The sequence below is a fragment of the Aedes aegypti genome, chromosome 1 (assembly GCF_002204515.2).
Source record: "Aedes aegypti strain LVP_AGWG chromosome 1, AaegL5.0 Primary Assembly, whole genome shotgun sequence".
NCBI lineage: Eukaryota > Metazoa > Arthropoda > Insecta > Diptera > Culicidae > Aedes > Aedes aegypti.
In genome coordinates this window covers 25153194-25173724 of record NC_035107.1, presented here as the reverse complement: position 1 = coordinate 25173724, position 20531 = coordinate 25153194, and the positions used below count along the sequence as shown (strand labels likewise).

The 20531-nt window shown below is 39.3% G+C and overlaps 1 protein-coding gene and 2 long non-coding RNA genes across 3 annotated transcripts in view; 2 read left to right on the top strand and 1 right to left on the bottom strand.

Moving 5' to 3' along the window:
* Positions 1 to 3336: 3336 nt before the first annotated feature.
* LOC110674805 lies at positions 3337 to 3881 on the bottom strand. Its single transcript, XR_002499211.1, has 2 exons — positions 3618 to 3881; positions 3337 to 3546 (listed from the first exon to the last, which is right to left on the bottom strand). It is a non-coding gene; the product is annotated as an uncharacterized LOC110674805 (long non-coding RNA).
* A 492-nt stretch (positions 3882 to 4373) lies between these two features.
* Positions 4374 to 4917, top strand: LOC110674804. Its single transcript, XR_002499210.1, has 2 exons — positions 4374 to 4637; positions 4709 to 4917. It is a non-coding gene; the product is annotated as an uncharacterized LOC110674804 (long non-coding RNA).
* Positions 4918 to 6288: 1371 nt separating this feature from the next.
* LOC5580053 (interferon-related developmental regulator 2) overlaps positions 6289 to 20531 on the top strand; it is a 45361-nt gene continuing 31118 nt past the window's right edge. The window contains exon 1 of the mRNA XM_001654767.2: positions 6289 to 7272. Within this exon, the coding sequence (XP_001654817.2) occupies positions 7245 to 7272 (28 nt within the window). The 5' untranslated portion in view covers positions 6289 to 7244. The remainder of the gene's footprint in view (positions 7273 to 20531) is intronic.

Below are 20531 nucleotides of genomic sequence, written 5' to 3'. Positions count from 1 at the left end.
ATAGTTTACGAGATGGAACAATAGAGATAGAAAACTATAGAGGACGAATGTCGCTGCTGTTCCCTTTGTTCTCGCTCAGAAACATGTCGGGTACATAAGTGTCAAACTGCTTACTTTTACGCGTTGACATTTATATCCCCGCCTATCTCCGCCAGCAAAAGATGTTCCTGCAGCGACGCCAGCGACATTCTTCCTCTATAGTTTATTACCTCTATTGATGGAACAGTGGCCCAGCCATATTCGTACAGGGCGTTGTTTTCACATCAAGTAGGTAAAAAGCTATTACATATCGAAGGTTTTTTTTTATGAATAATGAAGGTTTTAGGCGTCATATATTGCTCAAAAATTAAAAACTGTTTCTATTTACTTCCATATTTGGTATAAATAAAAAGTATTTAATATGATTCTAAAACTCATTTCAACAAAAACTCTTTCAGTACTCACGAATATCGCTCTTACAATGTATTCATCACAAGATCCATCAGCAAATATGTAAGTCACTGTTAGACTTATTGGATTATACCTGGGATTATATAACAAAAATCATCTAACAACGATATTAAAGACTCGAGCACAACAATTTACGGTTGTCGAACAATAGATGATACCTTTGACCATCATTATTGATAATTTATTTTGAATTCGATATATTCTGCCCATACTCGTATAATAGTCCCGTTTATATAGGGAATCCCTGGGAGGGAGAAACCAATACAAAATTTCTCTACGTCACAGTGAGCCAAGATTTTGCTGTCACGAACTGTCACTGTGAGCCCGGATCTTAAATAATGGACAAACATGATAAAAGCGCGTAATTAGCCTAAGCATATTTTTGTATTTCATCAAAAGTTTCAAAAATCGAATTAGAATCAATTCATACACATTCAAAAGTAACGTCACGAGAGCACCGTATATTCTTATTGAATGTAACGTATTGAAATGAGGCTCTTTTTACTGTTTTAATTAAAACTGAAAATTAAACGCATAGAAAACTGTGGCCCTTTTTCAATGTTTGTCCAGAAAGACCGAACGTACACAACAAATGAAAACTAGCGATTGACACTAAGCCTGCCTTGATTGTCGTTTGCAAACTGGAGTTATCTTGCAATTCGGAAAACAATTGTATCCAATTTTGTGTGTAGTATCGGTGCCTCCCTCCCAGGGGAATCCCATAGAACATGGGACTGTTATGCAAGTATGATAGTTTTTCCCAACTTGATGTGAAAACAGTAATCTGTACGAATTTGAATTTGATTTACTGTACGTCACCGTGGCGTGCCGCTGCTGATGCTGCTCAGTAGAGGTTTGCATGCCAAAGACTTGCTACATGTGACATAGTAATGGAGCGGTGGTTGGTCTAAAATGTGATTAAATAAATGCCATAAATATACCATATTTTTATTCCTCAATGTACCCATACAATTGGTGGTTTTAGATATCTATAGAAATAAATTATTATTGTGCTTACAATGTGATTGTTACTAACATCTCGAACACAAGATTGAATTCATTAGTTTTCATATATTTAAATCATAATGAAAAATCAGAAATTAGCAAACTCTGACACACTACTTTTTATACGACTCCTCCGTAGCTTCCTCAGCTCCTTTGCAATTACTGAAGCCACATACAACCACGGATCCATATTTACACGGAGACGGAATTCAACTCAATTTTGGGTTGTTTCAACGCAGTTCCGTAGTTGAGCCCAATAACTCAATTTTGGCTAAATTTCCAAGGGTCCCACTAGGTAGTTTGGCTTTAATTCCATTAGAAAAATATACTCAATTTTGGGTTGATTCAACGCAAAATTGAGTTCTTTCGACCCAAACATAAGAAAAGTTGCATTTACCCAAATTTGGCTTATTGGGCCAAAGTACCCCCATTGGGTAGATGTAGCTCTCTCTATTTTTGACAACATTCGTGTGGGAGAAAGAGAAAACCGAGAGATTTTGGGTTGAAACTATAATCGATATACTTAATTTTGGGTAAGGTAAACTCAAAAATTAGGTAAAAATATTTCTCCGTGTAGCATCTCTCCCGATGAATTTACACTGTAAACTCGGCATTACTCTTTAATGTGGGAAAAATACCCATTATTTTCTGATATATGGAAACGTCAAATAAAGGGTACTTTATTTTTTTCGAATAAAGGGTATTTTATGCCCATTTATATATTCCGTCGGTTTACCCTTTAATGGGTGAAAAAATTCTTGGAATTTTGCATATTAGATTCACGGAATAGCGTTTGTTATTCTTTAGTTAGTTAATTTTATAACAGGAATAAGCATTTAAAAATGCGGATAAATCGAAGGTAGGTTACTTTTCTTTTCTTTTCGCGTCATCTATCTAAACAAACAATAACATATTTTATAGAACGACTGCTGCCCAATACATCCCGCTACATGTCTCGCTGCATAAAGCTACCAGGAGCAGTGCTGTTAAAAGTCAAAATTTTGGAAAAATTAGAATGCTCATAGCATCTTCCTATGGGAAATATCTCTTCAGCTCATAATGCCAACCGATAGTAGTTTGGAAAAGGTCACCAGAAAAATGCTTTTCCGATGACTTTTTCCACGGGGATCGATGATATTAGCAATATTCAATTGTCAAAGTCACGTGAAATTCATGACATTTAACAGCTCTGACCAGGAGTACCAGCCCCATTAAGCTTGTTGACTAATGGATTGACAAGAAAATAGAATCAGAATTGTTATTGTAAATCTTTTATTAAATAAATCTTTCTGGTATTTATGAGTCTTGAAGCTGATGATTATATATATACGAAAATGAGCATTAAAATTATTATTATTTAATATTTGAAAAAAAAGAGTAAATTTTACTCTGTTTCTCAGAAACTATTTTTTGGATAATGGGTAAAATTCACTCGTTGATTTGACGTACAAGCCGTCTACTCTTTAATGAGTAAAGGCCCTTTACTCTTTTTATGAGTTAAACTAGTTTTTTTCAAAGAGGGTACTTTTTTACCCTTTAAAGAGTACTTTGGTCTTACAGTGTACCGGATTAAGGGGGTGGGAAACTCGGCTCAGTGTGCCCGGCACACTTTCCGCACATTTTCGGCACACCTGTGTACACCCTTCAGAAACTTCTGGAATCAACGATTATCGACTCTGGCATCCCTGCTTGGCATGTCAAATTATCAGCTGCTCATGTGTTCATCTGGTTTAAGGAAAAAAAAAACGAACAAAACCAGGAACAAAACCGATTTTTAGATGCAAATGCTGTCGAAATGCATTCAATACGGCTATATTTGGCGTATGTGTGCGCCGTCCAGGCGTTATTGGAAGTATAACTAAATGATTATAAATACCAAAATTGTGTAAAAATCAACATCTTATTTCAAAATTTTCAATTTATTCAATAACCAAGACAAGTTCTTTGGTAGTGGCTTCTTCGGTCCACTTCCGCCATTGATATTCCGGAACACAATACGGTGTGCAGGTAAAAAAAAAACCCATCCTGAAATTCCGGTCGATGAGCTTTTCGATTGTACAGATTGATGGTCCAGGGACGATGAATGCTGATCTGAAAACCGAGTGAAGACAGCTTCATTTGATTATTGTCTATCCTTAAACCAAACAAACAATTTAACTTACCTCTTCAGCATGACCGTTGTTTTCAGCATATCATAGATGCTAGACACGATGGTCATTTCAATGCGGATTGGAATAATTTCAGTCTTCTCACGAACTTGTTATTTATGGCCAGGTCTATGGCCCAAAAGATTCCTCAAACGCGAAACACTTCGACAATCGAGCCGAAAATATTTTCATAAGCAAAACGTTTGCAAGGATCCCGAAAAACCAAAACAAATTATACGGTTGCCAGACACAGCGAAAAATTTACAACCAGATAGTCAAAACGTCAGCACACTTCGGCACATTTCAGCACACCGGGCACAAAATGAATTGAGCCGAGTTTCCCACCTCCTGGGTGATTTTCATTATCACTGCGACGGTATATCGACATTTTCAGATAATCGCATTACGCAGGATGTATTATATAATATCCTTTCAATTCACAGACTATGAAATATCATCGAATGCCTATCGAAGATACCGAAAGAGCTTTCCGAATTAGTCAATCTCCTAATCTACCATCTGTATATATTGAAGAGACCGCCATGGGGACCATGATTGACGAACAACGATTGTGTTCCTCCGCAAGCATGCCACTACTCTGAGAAAGATTGAGCCATGTACGGCTGCACCAAGTAGGTCTCCGCTGATGATGAACCCGAAGATCGGAGGAGACAGACAGAGGGACAACAGGAATCCGGTCAGGGGGTGGGAAACTCGGCTCAATTCATTTTGTGCCCGGTGTGCTGAAATGTGCCGAAGTGTGCTGACGTTTTGACTATCTGGTTGTAAATTTTTCGCTGTGTCTGGCAACCGTATAATTTGTTTTGGTTTTTCGGGATCCTTGCAAACGTTTTGCTTATGAAAATATTTTCGGCTCGATTGTCGAAGTGTTTCGCGTTTGAGGAATCTTTTGGGCCATAGACCTGGCCATAAATAACAAGTTCGTGAGAAGACTGAAATTATTCCAATCCGCATTGAAATGACCATCGTGTCTAGCATCTATGATATGCTGAAAACAACGGTCATGCTGAAGAGGTAAGTTAAATTGTTTGTTTGGTTTAAGGATAGACAATAATCAAATGAAGCTGTCTTCACTCGGTTTTCAGATCAGCATTTATCGTCCCTGGACCATCAATCTGTACAATCGAAAAGCTCATCGACCGGAATTTCAGGATGGGTTTTTTTTTACCTGCACACCGTATTGTGTTCCGGAATATCAATGGCGGAAGTGGACCGAAGAAGCCACTACCAAAGAACTTGTCTTGGTTATTGAATAAATTGAAAATTTTGAAATAAGATGTTGATTTTTACACAATTTTGGTATTTATAATCATTTAGTTATACTTCCGATAACGCCTGGACGGCGCACACATACGCCAAATATAGCCGTATTGAATGCATTTCGACAGCATTTGCATCTAAAAATCGGTTTTGTTCCTGGTTTTGTTCGTTTTTTTTCCTAAAACCAGATGAACACATGAGCAGCTGATAATCTGACATGCCAAGCAGGGATGCCAGAGTCGATAATCGTTGATTCCAGAAGTTTCTGAAGGGTGTACACAGGTGTGCCGAAAATGTGCGGAAAGTGTGCCGGGCACACTGAGCCGAGTTTCCCACCCCCTGAAATCACCAAATGTTTCAGATTGGGCAAATTTGAAACATTTGTGTCCTTGAAGGACGAAAAAATCCAAGCCTACTTGAATTTTGACGTTGCGTTTGAATTGCGCGCATATCTTCTGCGCGTTATCGCCGCCGCTGGATGTGGATTTAATATAAGCGCCGCAATAAGTTGCGGAAGCCCATGAAAAAGCATTCTGCGCTGTTCCCTTTTTTGTCACTACACGCTAAGATCAGTCTACCCAAATATGGGTAAAGTTTACCCATAATCGCCGAAAAGTGCACACACTCATTTTATGGGTAAACAAGCTTTACTCATAAATTGGTAAAGTCTCTCTACCCATAAATGGGTAATTTATTTTTATTTGGAAATTCGTGATTTTCACTTTTTTAGAGCTAGAATATTTTTAATACGGTTTTGTAGTTTATTATAAATGAATACACTCCAATAGATATAGTAGGTACATGTTTCATTTATTCAGAGCATCAATATTGGATCTGCATTGTTGCAAATGTTAACCGGGAACCTGCCAGCCAAAGAATCAAATCGCACCTTTCAATCCGAACTGCCGGAAGAGAGTTAAATGGCATCAGCTCGGATGGAAGTTCATCGCTGGTTCACCTTACTGCAGATTTCTCCGTAGTGGAATGCATGCTGTAAAAAGAACTTCTTTATCAGTTAAAAACTGCTATAAATTATATTTAGTTTGCAATTTACCTCTATCAGCCAGCCGCTCTCGCTACCTCCTTCTTGACAACGTCGTTATTTTTTTATTTTCATCCAAATATGGGTAGTTTGTGGTACTCATATATAGGTAAACATGCTTTACTCATAAAGTGAGTGAATTTTACCAAATTTTATCAGTATAATTTACCCATATTATAGGTTATGCAACAGAAACCCAAATTTGGGTGAATCAACTACCCATTTTTGGGTAGACTGATCTTAGCGTGTAGAGGGTGCGCCAGAGTTGCCCAAAATTCCAATCCCACCCCTGATGTGTGCAAAACGTTCCCAAAGGGCATAACGCAACGCGCCGCGCGCACATTTCTGACAGCTGTCAAAGTCAGAAAAATTTTCTCGTTTTTCCCCGCGCGCTGTTTCGATTCCGATGCTGATGTAGAGTGGTTTAACGCGAATGGTGAAAAACTCATTCGCACACGCGTGAAATTTCAGTGCTTCAGTGCAGTGCAGAAAATCGATAATTTGTGTGCAGTGTCCGATTCCATCTGTGGAGTATTCAGAGTGGGAAGTTCCCAGAAGGCGATTAGTCACAGGTGCTGAAAGTTTTCATCCGGAAGGAAGAGAGCAACCTTCTTGCAAGCGGTGGTGTAATTCCTTGGCAAGGTGTAAATCAAGCAATTCGCGAAGCGCTAGTGCGGAGCCCCATTTAGTTCGGGACGGTTCTGCTTTTGTAGGAGAGAAGGAAGGAAGCAAGCAGTAACAAAGGAAGAGAGCGGAGAGGCACACCATGCAAGGTGTTCTATTGCACAATATTGCTGCTGCCTGTGATAATAAATACCGTTCGTCATCATTGGAAATTAGTGCCAACAAGTGCTGTTTGTTGTATAAAACTGGTTCTCCCAGTCAAGGAACTTTCATAAGCGCCGAGAAAACCCACGGGAACTGTTGTCCTACGAGAAGGTCCTGATCATCGTCCTAATAGGTTGAAGGGCAAAGGGATTATACGCCCAGTTACGTGAGCAACCTGCACGCTAATCACCGGATTTGTCCTAGTGAAAGAATCGAAAAGGGTCGGAAGTGTTATTAAGCAAGAAGCAAATTTTTATATATTTAGCCAACAACTAGTGAAATAGCGACCAACAGCGACTCGTGCTCGTAATTGTGGAAGTGTCGAAAGAGAACAGCGCAGAAAAAAAGAGAGGAATTGGGGCTTGATTTTGAAATCGGTTGCCGAAGCCGAAGCAGTTTGGATTTATTTGTCGTGGCAGAAGTAGCCAGAAGCAGCCGTCAAGATAGGGTCCGATAGCTACCGCGGCGGGAGGAAGTCCAGCAGCAACAAGATGCCCCGCAATCGGAGGAAAAATATGGGTGAGTAATAGGTAGTTTTTAAAGTTGCAATCGGATTGATGGGAGAGTAGAATAAGCAGTTCAAGGTAATTCACTTGAGCAAGGTCGTGCGCGGCGCGTGTGGAATTCCTGTACAATAAGCGAAAGTGCGTGTATGTTAGGGTGTCCCAAAAATTAAAAAAAATGTTTTGAAAAGTGATGATGGTGCTCAACCCTAGACTGAAAGATATTACAGTCGAAGCTTGTTATAACGACATTGCAAGGGACCGTCGTAATAGAGAAAAGTCGTTATAAAGAATAGTTATAACACTGAAATATTCTTCAAGGGTCCGAGAAATGTCGTTATAGAGAGCCTTGGTCGCAATAAAAGTTGTCGTTATAACGAGCTTCCACTGTAATTATATTAAGATTGTTAGCAGTGCTGTTAAATGTAAAAAATTTGGAAAATTTCAAATGCTTATAGCACTTTTCCATGTGAAATATCCCATTAGCAAGTTGTGCCAACCGATAGTAATTTGGAAAATGTCACCGGGAAAAACATTTTCCGATGACTTTTTCCACGGGGAAGGATGATATTAGCAATATTCAATTGTCAAAGTCACGTGATATTCGTGATATTTAACAGCACTGATTGTTAGTAAAACAAATCAACATTGTGAACTACCGTTTGGAGGTTCCACAAGAACATTTTTTTTGTTAATAATTTACTTTTGATGGCGTTACGTCCTTTAAGACATGACCTGCGCCACAATGTTACGCCAACAAACTCGATCCATGGCCGGTAGCCTCCAGTTTCTCGATCGCTCCACATTTCCAAGAATTGTTGGCCAGCATTCTTACAACGTGCCCCGCTCATGGTATCCTTCCAGCTTTGGCGACTTTATGGATACTGGGTTCACCGTAGAGTTGCGCAAGCTCGTGGTTCATTCTTCTCCTCTATACCCCGTTATCACACACTCCGTAAAAGATCCAGCGCTTGAAGGTCCTCTTTGAGCCTTGTCCACGTCTCATGCCAGTAGAGGACTACTGGTCATATCAGCGTCTTGTACATGGTACTCATAGTACGGAGGTGAAGTTTACCAGACCGCAAGGTCTTGTGGAGTCTGTAGTAAGACAAATTAATCAACCACCTCGAACTTATTTCCGTCGATCATCACACGTCTGACAATGCGAGCTCTATCTCGCTCGCGGTTCCTCCATCCAGTAGATATTTCGACGTATTTGCCTTCAATCATGATCTGGGAAAGCATCCTTTTAGTATATTGGGTATATTACTCCCTCCTTGCACTCCTCGGGTAGCTGTTCTGTACTCCAGATCCTGACTATCAATCAAGTAGCCAACTTATCCGGGCCCATTTTAATAAGATCCGCTCCATTACCATCTTTCCCAGCTGCTTTGTCGTTCTCAAGCTGTTCGATAGCATCCTGTGGGAGTTAGCACGTCTCCCTCATCCGCCGTACGGATGAAGCGATTTCTTCTGCTGCCTTGGTCTTCCGCCTCTGTGCCATTCAGTTGGTCATCATAGTGCTGCTTCCAGCTTTCAATCATCGCACGTTCGTCCTTCAAGATACCTTCATCCTTATCCCGGTACATTTCAGCGCGCGGCACAAAACCTTTACGGGATACATTGGGTTTCTTGTAGAACTTACTCGTTTCTTGACACCAATAGAGCTGCTCCATCTCTTCACACTCTAACTCTTCCAGGTGGTGCTTTTTTGAAGCGATGCCGATGCTTAGCAACCTGAAGAACTTGAAAGCTATATTAGCTTAGCTTAGCTTAGACTGACTACAAATATCAATGGTTGCTATTCCGTGATTGACCGAAGTATGTGAAAATGCACAAAGAATCAACTAGAAGTTCGGCTGGGATTGGCCATAATCTTCTTCAGTGTGCATAATTCAGTGCCTCTATTTATACAGGGTCAATAACGGCGCCGGCCACGTCCTTGCAGTCAGGTGGGATTGGGGGAAGGAATGTTACTGTGTAACCTTTGCTATTTGGAGACCGCGTTTGCATCTGCATCTCCACAAAGGTTACTGGGAAGGATGTTTGTTAATGGGGAGGATCGTTGGGTCAAAGGATTCACTTTGATAAGTGATTAGACCATGATAAATAGCTTTTTGTCAAATATAAATATGCTTTTATGAAAATATAATATTTTCATTTGATATGAACAATTTCTATGTAAAGGAAAATTATGCCGACACTTGAGGTGACGAACCATTCAAAGTTTGTTGAACAAATATCTAAATGTAACATTCCTACAGCTGTCAGGACGAAAGCATGTGTTATTATATTTTACTTATTTGAAAAGAAACAAAAACTCGATTGGCTGGAACATCATAGAACACTCTTATTCTTATGCCGACACTTACAGTGGCGAACCATCCAAAGTTTGTTGAATAAAGTGAACCTTTCGCAAGTCTGCACTTGTAGTGTCGAACCATTCAAAGTTTTTTTATAATTACAAAAATAAAGCTAAAAAAGGGGTGTTTTGAAAATCAAAAAATGTTAAACATAAATAATTCATGAATTAGAGTTTATGTCGACACTCACAGTGACGAACCATTCATAGTTTGTTGAAAAATCATATTTACGTTCTACCGTTGTATCGATTAAATGTGCAGTCATACATATTTTATAGATTAGAAATAGTAGCATGGAACGAGCTCACCAATTGATCCGTCATCCTTGACTGAGCAGCAACAATCCACATTCAGCTTAACTCGTTTGCTCGGCTATATAAAAGCACTCAGAGAAAATAAGCGCACGACCCGAGAGGGAAAACAACTGACGACTGCTCGGGCTTTCTTGACGCACTGCCAAGGAGCAATCGTCAAGGTCGAAGATCAAACAGAACTCCCTGAAGAACTTGAAAGCTATATTAGATACTAAGTAAGCCTTGATTTTCTACAAGAATAAAACGTTATAAGTTGTTAGTCACTCAAACCGGCTGGACTTTTTTTTTACTCTGCTCCATACCCTCCCAATAGGTTATGGGTCTCCATAGCAATCAGCAAATTTTTTTTTCTTCGCTGTGCATAAGTTAGTCGCGTTCGGGAGCTTGTCGCCATTTTTTCGAAGCAAAGGATGACGACGGTGGAAAAATTGGGAATAAACCGATTGAACGGAAGCAACTACCGTCAAACGGGGTGGCTTGCAACACATTGTAATTTACAACTAAATTTCACTATAAAACCCAAATTTCAAAAGAAAATTTGTTTCAAATCGGTGCTTCAATACGTGTGACTCACAATTCAAGTAACTACCACGTTTAAAGCTGTTATTTTAAATAAATTTATACATTAAACATAATTCTTTTAAATGGTTTGATGGAGGTTTAAAATCGTGACCTGAAAACATGAGATACAGTGATACCTCCATGAGTCGATGTTCCATGACTCGATATCGACTCATGGAACCATACTAAAAACAAAATTTCATGGTTACTATGATGGTCCCTAGAATCAGCTTTCCAAAGGATTGCTGTTCCATGACTCGATATTTCCATGAGTCGATGGTCCCTTCAATATCGACTCATGGAGGTTTCACTGTAGATTTAATTTACAAAAGTAATACTCTACATGGTGTTTCTATAACTAATAAGTGATAATATGACAAATTTTATTTTACGAAATTGTAGCAATAACTTTTTAATAAAAATCATTATGATATAAATGTACCTATACGGGGTGACTTGCAACACTTTATTTCTAAGCAATTTAGAGTTTTATAAAACTCAAAAACTGTTGTGTTAGGTCTACTTTATAATTAAAAGAGTAATACAGTCATCTCTCCCTTACTCGATATTGAAGGGACCATCGAGTTAGGGAGGTATCGAGTTACAGAACACAAAACCAATGCAACTGTGTTCCAAGGGACCATCGAGTTAGCCATGAAAACCAACTTTTATTATGGTTCTCTAACTCGATATCGAGATACGGAATATCGAGTAAGGGAGAGTTAACTGTAATTCATCTAGCAACTGCAAACACTCGTTAAAAATATTCTTCAGTTAAGATATTGGACCGATTTAACGTCTCTTTTTCTCACACAAAAAAGCTCAATTATTTTCTTACAAAAAGATATTCAAAATGCTCTTGTACTGGTTCGAATTGAAGCGTACATGAATAACAATACTTAACAAGTGTGACTAATAAAAAATTTCAACATTTTGTTGGCAAAAACTAAATTAGCATTGAGTGTTGCAAGTCACCCCGCACAAGGACATTTCAAAAATTTCACCTTTTTGATGACTTTTGATATGACAAAATAATCCGATTCAATCTTCTGTCATCGCATTCTGTGGGCGGGCCGGCCATTCAATGTTCAACGAGGAATTTAGATTTTTAGATGACGTTTAGATCATGGTTTTGGTTGATTGAAGTTGAAAAGTGTTGCAAGTCATCCCGTTTGACGGTACTCAAGCTGGAAATTCAAGATCGAGCTACTACTGGTTCGAGAAGATCTCTGGGAGTACGTAACCGGAACCTGCCCAGCAGAGTTGGAAACGAACGCAGCAGTGGTAACAGCATGGAAGAAAGAAAAGAGCCACAATTGGTCTTCTGGTTGACGACAGCCAACGGAAGCTGATCCACGATACAACCACGACGAATAAAGCCTGGCTCTGGAAAGTCGTTCGGACGCCGATCTAACGTTTGATCTTGCGAAGACAATGTTAGGAGGAGCGCAATCGGTGTTGAAGGCAGGTACGAGGAAACCAATCATTTGCCATCATTGCCAGAAGGTTAGACACAAGCAGAAGGACTTTCGTTCGCTGGCGCAGAGCCGGGAAGTAAAACCGAAGAACAATGAACTGAAGCAGCATAGGAGAAGCACCAAGGCCAAGGTGGTTCGCAACAGTCCTGACGAGTACGCTTTCATGGCAAAGGTAGGTGGTAGATCAGATTCCGGAGCTACCTTGCACATGGCTGCTAGCAAGCAATTTTTCGAATCGTTGGACGAGACCATCACCAATGACGTCGTGCTGGCGAACGGGATCAAAACGAAATCTGCTGGCAAAGGTGTGTGTCGTTTCAGTACGCTGGACCGGACAAGTCTGTCAATACCATGACTCTCAACAATACGCTGTTCGTTCGTTCTCGAAGCAAATCTATTCTGTGTTAGATCCGCTACGAAAAGAGGAGCAACTGTCGCATTGCCAAAAACGAGAAGGTAGTAGGTAGCAGTTGGCTACGTCTCTGCCAGATTGTACAATCTTAAAGTGGTTCACAATGCACAAGTGGCACGGAGCGCAAATCATTCGGAGAATTGCCAACACGCGTGGCACAGGATGTTCGGCCACAGAGATGCTGAAACAGTCGGTGACCTGGAGGAAAATAATCTGGCAACCGGTATCAAGATTGTGAACTGTGGAGTCAAGGCCGTCTGTGAATGCTGTTTGGTGGGTAAGTTTTCAAGATTACCTTTCCCGAAGAAATCCAAGAAGAAAACCTCTGGACCCGGTGCACACGGACCTGTGCGGACCGATGAATACACCAACTCCAACGGACGACTTCACACGGTATTCTTAATGTCTTTATGCGACGGAAATCGAAAGCGACCGAATGCATCAAGCAATACGTGCGAGAGGTGAAGACCACGTTTGGCAGACCGCCGAAAATAATTAGATCGGACCAGGGTGGTGAATTCCAAAATCGAGAACTGGCTGAGTTTTGTCGTCAAGAGGGTGTTCGACAGCAGTTCAGCACCAGCCATACGCCGCAGCACAATGGAGTATCGGAAAGGAAGAACCGATTATTAGTCAAGATGGGAAGGTACCTGTTACTTGATGCCAAGATGCCGAAAAAGGATTGGGCCTGACGTTAGTCATCTGCGGTTGTTCGGGTCGCAAGCCTATGTGTGGATTCCGGAGGAGAAGCGTTCCAAGCTGGACCCAAAATCAATAAAAATGACGTTCGTCGGTTACTCGCAGAAACATAAGGGCTATCGTTTTCTGGATCTAGCGACGAAAAAGCTCGTCGTGCCTCATGATGTCAGGTTCATTCCAGCGGAAGATGTTTGCGGGCCACATGGACATGCGGTTAGTGTCGTCAGGCATTTAAGCGCATCGTGTCATGGGGTGTGGGTTCGATTCCCGCTGCAGCCATTGAAACTTTCCGTCAGGAGTGTTTCTTGGCTGTGCCACTGGAGCATGCTTGTCCGTTGTCTAGTGTTAAGTTACAGTCTGTGCAGCTAAATGGCTGAAGACGGTGTCCGTGTCTTCTTTTTTTAATGGAAGTACTGATGAAGGCGTCGTATTTTATCCATTCAAGCAAGTGGCCAAGAAGTCTGAAGAAGTCGGTGAACCTATCGTTGAGGTTGAGAAGGAGCAACCGAGGGCCGACAACGAATCATCCGAGGATAGCGATTTCGAAGGTTTCGATGAATCAACGTTTTGTCGAGAGGACGATTACGACACTGCCATAGAAGTCGAGGCCGGAGATGAAGTTCATGATGTGCGACGATCGGTGTCCGGCCATTTGGCCGAACGCCGTTTGCCGTTTGGCCGAATGCCATTTGGCCGAATGCCATTTGGCCGAATGCCATTTTGCCGAATGCCATTTGGCCGAATGGGTCGTTTGGCCGAATGCCGTTTGGCCGAATTACGAAAAAAAAATAGTTACTAGCACGCTGATGTGTAGGATTCATAAGTGTGGCCCAATAACTGATTAGCTAATTAATTTGATGTTTTTTTTTTATGTGACGAGACGTCATGTTTATCTATAAAGAAATTATAGAATCGACCCTTTAATTCAGGACGAAGTTGTGAGCTCCCCATATAACGTTAAGACTCTGAACTGACGGTTGATTTGTCTGTGGGTTACCAACGGTGTGCTAGTGTGTTTTTGTTTTTCATCAGAAATTTGTCCTTCATTTGAACATAGGCTATTCTTTCGAGTTATACTAGTTTCATTACAATTGGCAATAATTTAGCTTATATTTTGATTTAGAATTTTTTCCTTCTTTAAATCATCGGCAGTTCTTCGAATTTATACTGACACAACGATTATTTGCATTACACTTGTTCAAATTTGTATAAGAGATTTTTTATTCTTTTGATTATAAGCAGTTCTTTCAAGCGAGAAGTACCGTGGACGTACCATATTTGACGCGGTTAAGAAAATTCTAAATTCAAACACTTGTCAAATCGTCTAAATCTTTCCGATTTTGTTGAAATTTGAACATATGCTAGCTCAACTATTATAGAACTAGGAAAAAATCAGTAAAAAAATATTAAACGTTTTTTTCTTCATGTTTGATTGACTTTTTGTGGAACACATTAGGTTCCTTAATTGACGCATCAATTCTTCAATGTGCCTAATTTGACGCACTATGTTCCTTATTTGACGCACTAACAAATGATTCTACCCCATTACCCCGAATCCCATTACCCCGAATGCCATTAACCCGAACGCCATTACCCGGAATTCCAAAACCCCGAACGACCCATCAACCCGAATTACATTACCCCGAATTCCAATATCGTGGGGAAATGTCATCAATATCGTCCTGTCATGAAAATTGTAAATTCGGGGAAATTGCATTCCGGGTAATGGAATTCGGGGTAATGGTACATCCGGGGTAATGGAATTCGGGGTGATGGCAATCGGGGAAATGGCATTCGGGGTAATGGGGTAGAATCCTAACAAATAATTGCTAAAGTTTAAAATATACTAGAGTTTCAGTATTCAATAGTTTAATTAATTGAAAAAAGCGCTTTAGAGTGCACATAATAGTTGGAACCTTTGGAAAAAAGTTTTGAATGACGTCCTCCGGTAGTACTTTTGCTATGCTTGTCCCATGTTCTATGTCACCCTTATGGACCGCGGGACAAATATGCGTAGAACTAACGGCAGTATGGGCCTCGAAATAGATCGAGAACCATAAAGTACGTCATGTTATTAGGGGGTAGGAGGTAATCTGCAAGATGTGACGAATCATATAAGTTTTTTGAAGGCTCCATATAAAAATTGTGACGTAGGGCGGATGGGCGGAGGTTTTCTAGAAAATGGTATTTTTTTGTGACAGATACGTGGACACCCCCTATTGTATAAATTATACGAAACAAACCATTGAACCTACAGCTCACCTCCTGACGCATTTATTGAAGCTTCCTTGAAACATTACGAGACGTCCATAAACCGCGATAAATAGTTCAATTTCCAACCCCGCTCAACCTTGGCCACATTTATTTTATGAAAAATGCGAATATTTTGTATGAATCGTTGCGTTTCCCTGAACCTCCTCCTCTTCCTAAAAACGTGACGTAATCTATGGATTACCCTTTACATGTGATTACATAAAGCATTGGGTTGTTCTGCGGACGGATTTTTTGAATGCAATCACCATAAATATTTCTTTTCCTATTTTCGATTCAACAAAACATGCTAAACAAAATAGCAAATAATTAGGAACATTGTGTGCCTAATTTGACGCACAAGATGTTCATTTCATTTTCATTTTCATTTTGCAGCGTTTGGTGGGGCAATGAGAGCGCAAGTCAGTCCAAAGCCGGGGGAAGGGATAGGTAATGGCCGTAATAGTCTATGCGGACCACTTGAACACCATCGGAAAGGATAAGAAGGGTTGGGGTAGGGTATAGGGAATTGGAGAAGACTTGACACAGTAATGCGATTAATGCTGCAAAATGTAAATGTGCTGAAAGCAATTTAATTTGAGTTTTGAAGTTTGATTTGACTTATTAAAATTCCAAATAGATCGGCCATTGTACAAGTAAGAAAGAATATGCTGATCGCTTTCTAGAAATTTTATAAACAACAAAATAATAACAATATGAGAATGATGCTAAGGGCTGCTGATGGCACGATGCTTCGCTTTAGGAGATTTTGATACTGATTGAACACTATAAAGAGCGCAATTCAATCGATGGTGATAACTTTACAAAATTTATCTGTTTTTGCAATGATTGACGATGCTGATTTATATAAAAATAGTTGATATTATTAGTTCATTAGTTTGTTTGATCTATGAGTTAATAATGGAAAAATTTTACATACCCTTGATGATTATACTTCCCTGACCAGAAATATTCTATTTTGAGCACTCTTTTCGAAGCTATTCTATCCAGGTATCCATGTACTGCTTTCAATCCTGAAAGTATTCTTATTGTGCATGCTCATGCATTATATTAGTGATGCTCATAATCATGCAACAGATAAGAAGGAGAGAAAAAGGGAATATAGGAACAGTGATTAGTAATGAGTTAATTATGTAGTTTTGTTAGAATTATAAACAATTAAACAGTAGTAATGAATAGCTTACAAAAACTTTGCAGCATAGCTGAGCCTTTCGGATCGTAAGACCGATGTATAAAAATAATTTGTTTCGAAATTGTCCGCGTGGTCTTCTAGTGCCCCTATTAGATAAGAATCAGTCATAGACATACATACCGAATGCTCGCCATGACCCTATGACCAACATTTGTATATGTATAGCCTTAGCTGATGTGGCTTTTCTAATAGGTAGTTCTTTCACTCATTGATTGTCTTCAAAACTGTATCAAGTATAGAAAATTGATTTTATTTCATTTATTACTACATTGAAGCTACATTGTACTTATTAAGTATTAGGTATTAATTTATGTTTTATCACTATTGATATTATCAAGGCCAGAATTCCCAGTGAGTGAAGAACTTTATAGTACTAGAACACCATAGAAGATCGCTAAACATTACCTAATCATGGAACGGCTTTTTGCTCTATTATTTTAGGTAGATGCTATTGATCTCCCTTTGCTCCTATCCGCAACCCGGTGCACGCGCCCTGTTGGTTTTCGAAAACCTCGTAGAAGATTACAAACCGTCAATGGCATTCCCAATTACTACCCCACATTGCACATTCAAGGGTCTGATTGTGCTCCTAACCCACCCTCAGTCTGTAATCTTCTCGCCAGTTTGAAATTATATTTTCCCGAAGTGAAAGTAATTTTGATGAGTGATAGCGTAGTGCAGCCCAACTGCATAGTACAGTAGTTTAACCAGAATCTTTAGGTCAGAAGATAAAATCTAAATTTTGTAATAAAGAGGTTGCCATTGCTTTGAAATTCACCCAACATCTAATCAAAACTACTAACAACAGCGATCAATTATCAAAATTCATCGCTCCCTGGAAAATATAATTCCAAGCCCAGGGAATTTGACGCACAAGATGTTCATACAAAAATATGTCTTAAACCTTATAAATAGAAAAATTTCGACGTCAATTTATGAATAAAAGAATATTACTGACTGTTGTTAAGGTGAAACTCCTTTGAATCCACTAATAACTGTATAAAAGTAGTGGTACACAAAAAATATTCTCCTATTTGTTGGTAATAGTGAAATTATAATTGATAAGACGTTGTTGCCAGTAATCGCTACTTCAATTTGAGTCTTTTCTCCTTCGACTAAATAAGATTGCTTGATGTCGTACATAACCATCAACGTTTCTGACAGCCCTGCAAGCGAGCAGCCAGCGTAAAATTAGAAAAATAAAAAAAGCGAATTGCTGTGATCTAGTGATTGTTTTTAGCACGGTTTGGTGAAATTTTAAGTTGTTTTCATCGGAAATCCACCAGTAATTGTTCTTTAATTAACAAGTAGTGACAGTAAACTGTGTTGGAGGTTCTACGTTTAGCGAAAGTGGTAAATCTCGGCGGAAAGTGTTCTTTGTTCGCTGGTGGATAAGTGTAAACAATTGTAGCAAAGTTAAACGTCCGTTTTGAAAATTAGCACGGTCCATGGAATTTCCACCAGCTACTAGTGTTAAAACTACGGAAAACGTAAGGTAATTGTGTTCTGATGTCTCGTTAGCAATTTGGGAGTGAACTTAGTGTAGGTAAGTGAAATATTTTGAGAAATAATGTGGACTTCCAGAAATGTGTTTGTATATGTGAGGAAGCCATTTTCACTGCCATGACAGGGATTCCTTCCTATATGTCCTTAATGATATTGCTGTAAAACAGCATAATATTTTCATGAAAATTGATTAAAAATATTTAGCACATTCACTAAGGAATGAAAAAATTGACGCACTTGTCGGATGCATTTTCAAATAATTTTTATTTTATGCCTATTATTAATCAAAAATAAACTTTTTTCATTGAAATCTTACAATAACATGTAAATGAAGATTAAGGAATAAATTTTTGAATGCTATTCTGAACTAGAATTAATTTATTATAAAAATAATTAGAAAATGCGTCAAGTTTGGACCCGCGTCAAATATGGTACGTTTACGGTATTTCTGAAAGTTATTAGAATTAAGGCTTATAATACGTTCATGAAGAGTTTTACTCAAAATATATTTTTTTAGCTCAAGGGTTAACTTAGGCAAGATGTCATTCACATGCAAGATTAATTTGCAACGTGTGAAATAAACCCTACACCAAACCGAACGACTCGGTGAACACATTGATGTATGTGAAGAAGCTCACTGTTTGAGGAAAGAAGAAGCCGAAACATGTGATTGCTAGAACTACGGAATAATACCTTTAATACCATTCGAGGGATCGAAGAAAACCAATCCTGCGGAATAACGAATTAGTCTTGAACCGATTTAGCTACTGTCAAAAGCTGACTACAAACAAAATGCTGGCAGCTATTACCGCTAGCAGAGAAGTGAAAAATTGCTTACATTTAGGAAGTTCTTTCAGCAATGACTGTTTCTTGAACTAACACTAAAGAGCTCATTGTTTATATATCAATGCTGATTTGTCCTTCTTCAGAATAAGTTGAATTAGTTTTTTGAAATTCAGCTTTGAAATTCATTACAAATGCATACGAACTATAGTTAACTATTATTTCCAATTTCGGACAAATGGCATTCGGCCAAGCCTTTTTTGACAAAGTGAATTTTGGGACACCCTAGTGTATGTATGTCCACTGCTAGTAGTCGTCGCTCGGAAACAAAATTACTTTCTGATGCGTGTCCTTGACGACGCGATTCTCCCCACCCAGTGGTGCCAAAAATGAGACATTTCCAATCTATAACTACTATTGAAATTTGAAATACTTATACAGATTTGGATGCAATCCAAAGCTTGAACCATCTAGCTCGATGACTAAGAGAATCTAGAATGTGCGAATAAAACGACGCAAATTGGCGATTGCTCATATGATTGGCGTTGTTGTAATTGTGTTTACTATCTTTCGCAGCGAACAAAGGTTTCGCGAAGGGTCGACTCGGAACACAGCTGCGCATTGATTCGCACGGGGATGCAAATTGTCGATGTTTCCTGTCGTGGTCAGTCACGATCTGTACTCGTGACGCTGAGTGTGGGACGTGGCCATCGAAAAAGGACCCCCCTCAAATGGGATCACTCCGAAGAACTGGGGGGAAGATTAAGATCTTTCCTCTTTGAACGAGAATGAGCAGCCAAAAGCTTTTGTTGCAACAGCTGAAGTAGCTGGCAACGTGTTTCGTTCGCGTGTCAGGTGCTGAGGTGCTCTTGTGTTGGTATACTGTCGGCTACTACCGTAAGCCGGGGGTTGATTGATCACTGTTCTACAGCTTTTTGTTATTTCATCTCTCCTTAGAATTCCCGCATAGTTAGTTTTTTTTTTTATTTTGGTCCATTTATTTGTTTAGAAACAATAAGCTACTCACTTGGTTAGCAATGGCTTTTAGAGCGAGATCACAAGTTATGCGAGATTTGAAACATTGAAAGTTTGGATGTAGGCTTAGCATTACGGGATTGCTTAGTACTGACTTTTCCAGCAGTATTGGTTACACTGAGGCAAAAATACTTAACATTTCCAGAAGAAATAATAATGATTTGGCACTACAATGATTTCTATTGAAACTTGAAAGTATGACTTATGATTTTGGCGAAGAATTTCGTCACTAAATTACATAAGCAAAATTAGCTGATGATTGTGAATATGTGCCTTTATTGTCAGGCAAGTACAAAAATAGACATGTTTCGATAACATGACTTTGCTGAGCTTGGATCCATTATCGATACCGAAGCAGTTGTATTGGTGATTGGTAGGGATAGTATTTCAAAACATGCTTCTTAAATTATTCATAGATATCTCACTTACGATCCTATTAAAAAATTAAAATCATCTTTAGACAACCATAAACTAGAAAGTATTGGATGTCTCTGATGCCAACGAGTTATTCAGCAGCCTTGGAAAGAATTTCTATTTTCCATTGACCTGATCAAAGTCTCCCAGTGATTAATATGACCCCGGGTTACGGTATCTACATTGATTCGACGACGACAACAGATGAATGAAGGCGCTCGTTCGCTCGCAGGGGAGGGCGGCGTCA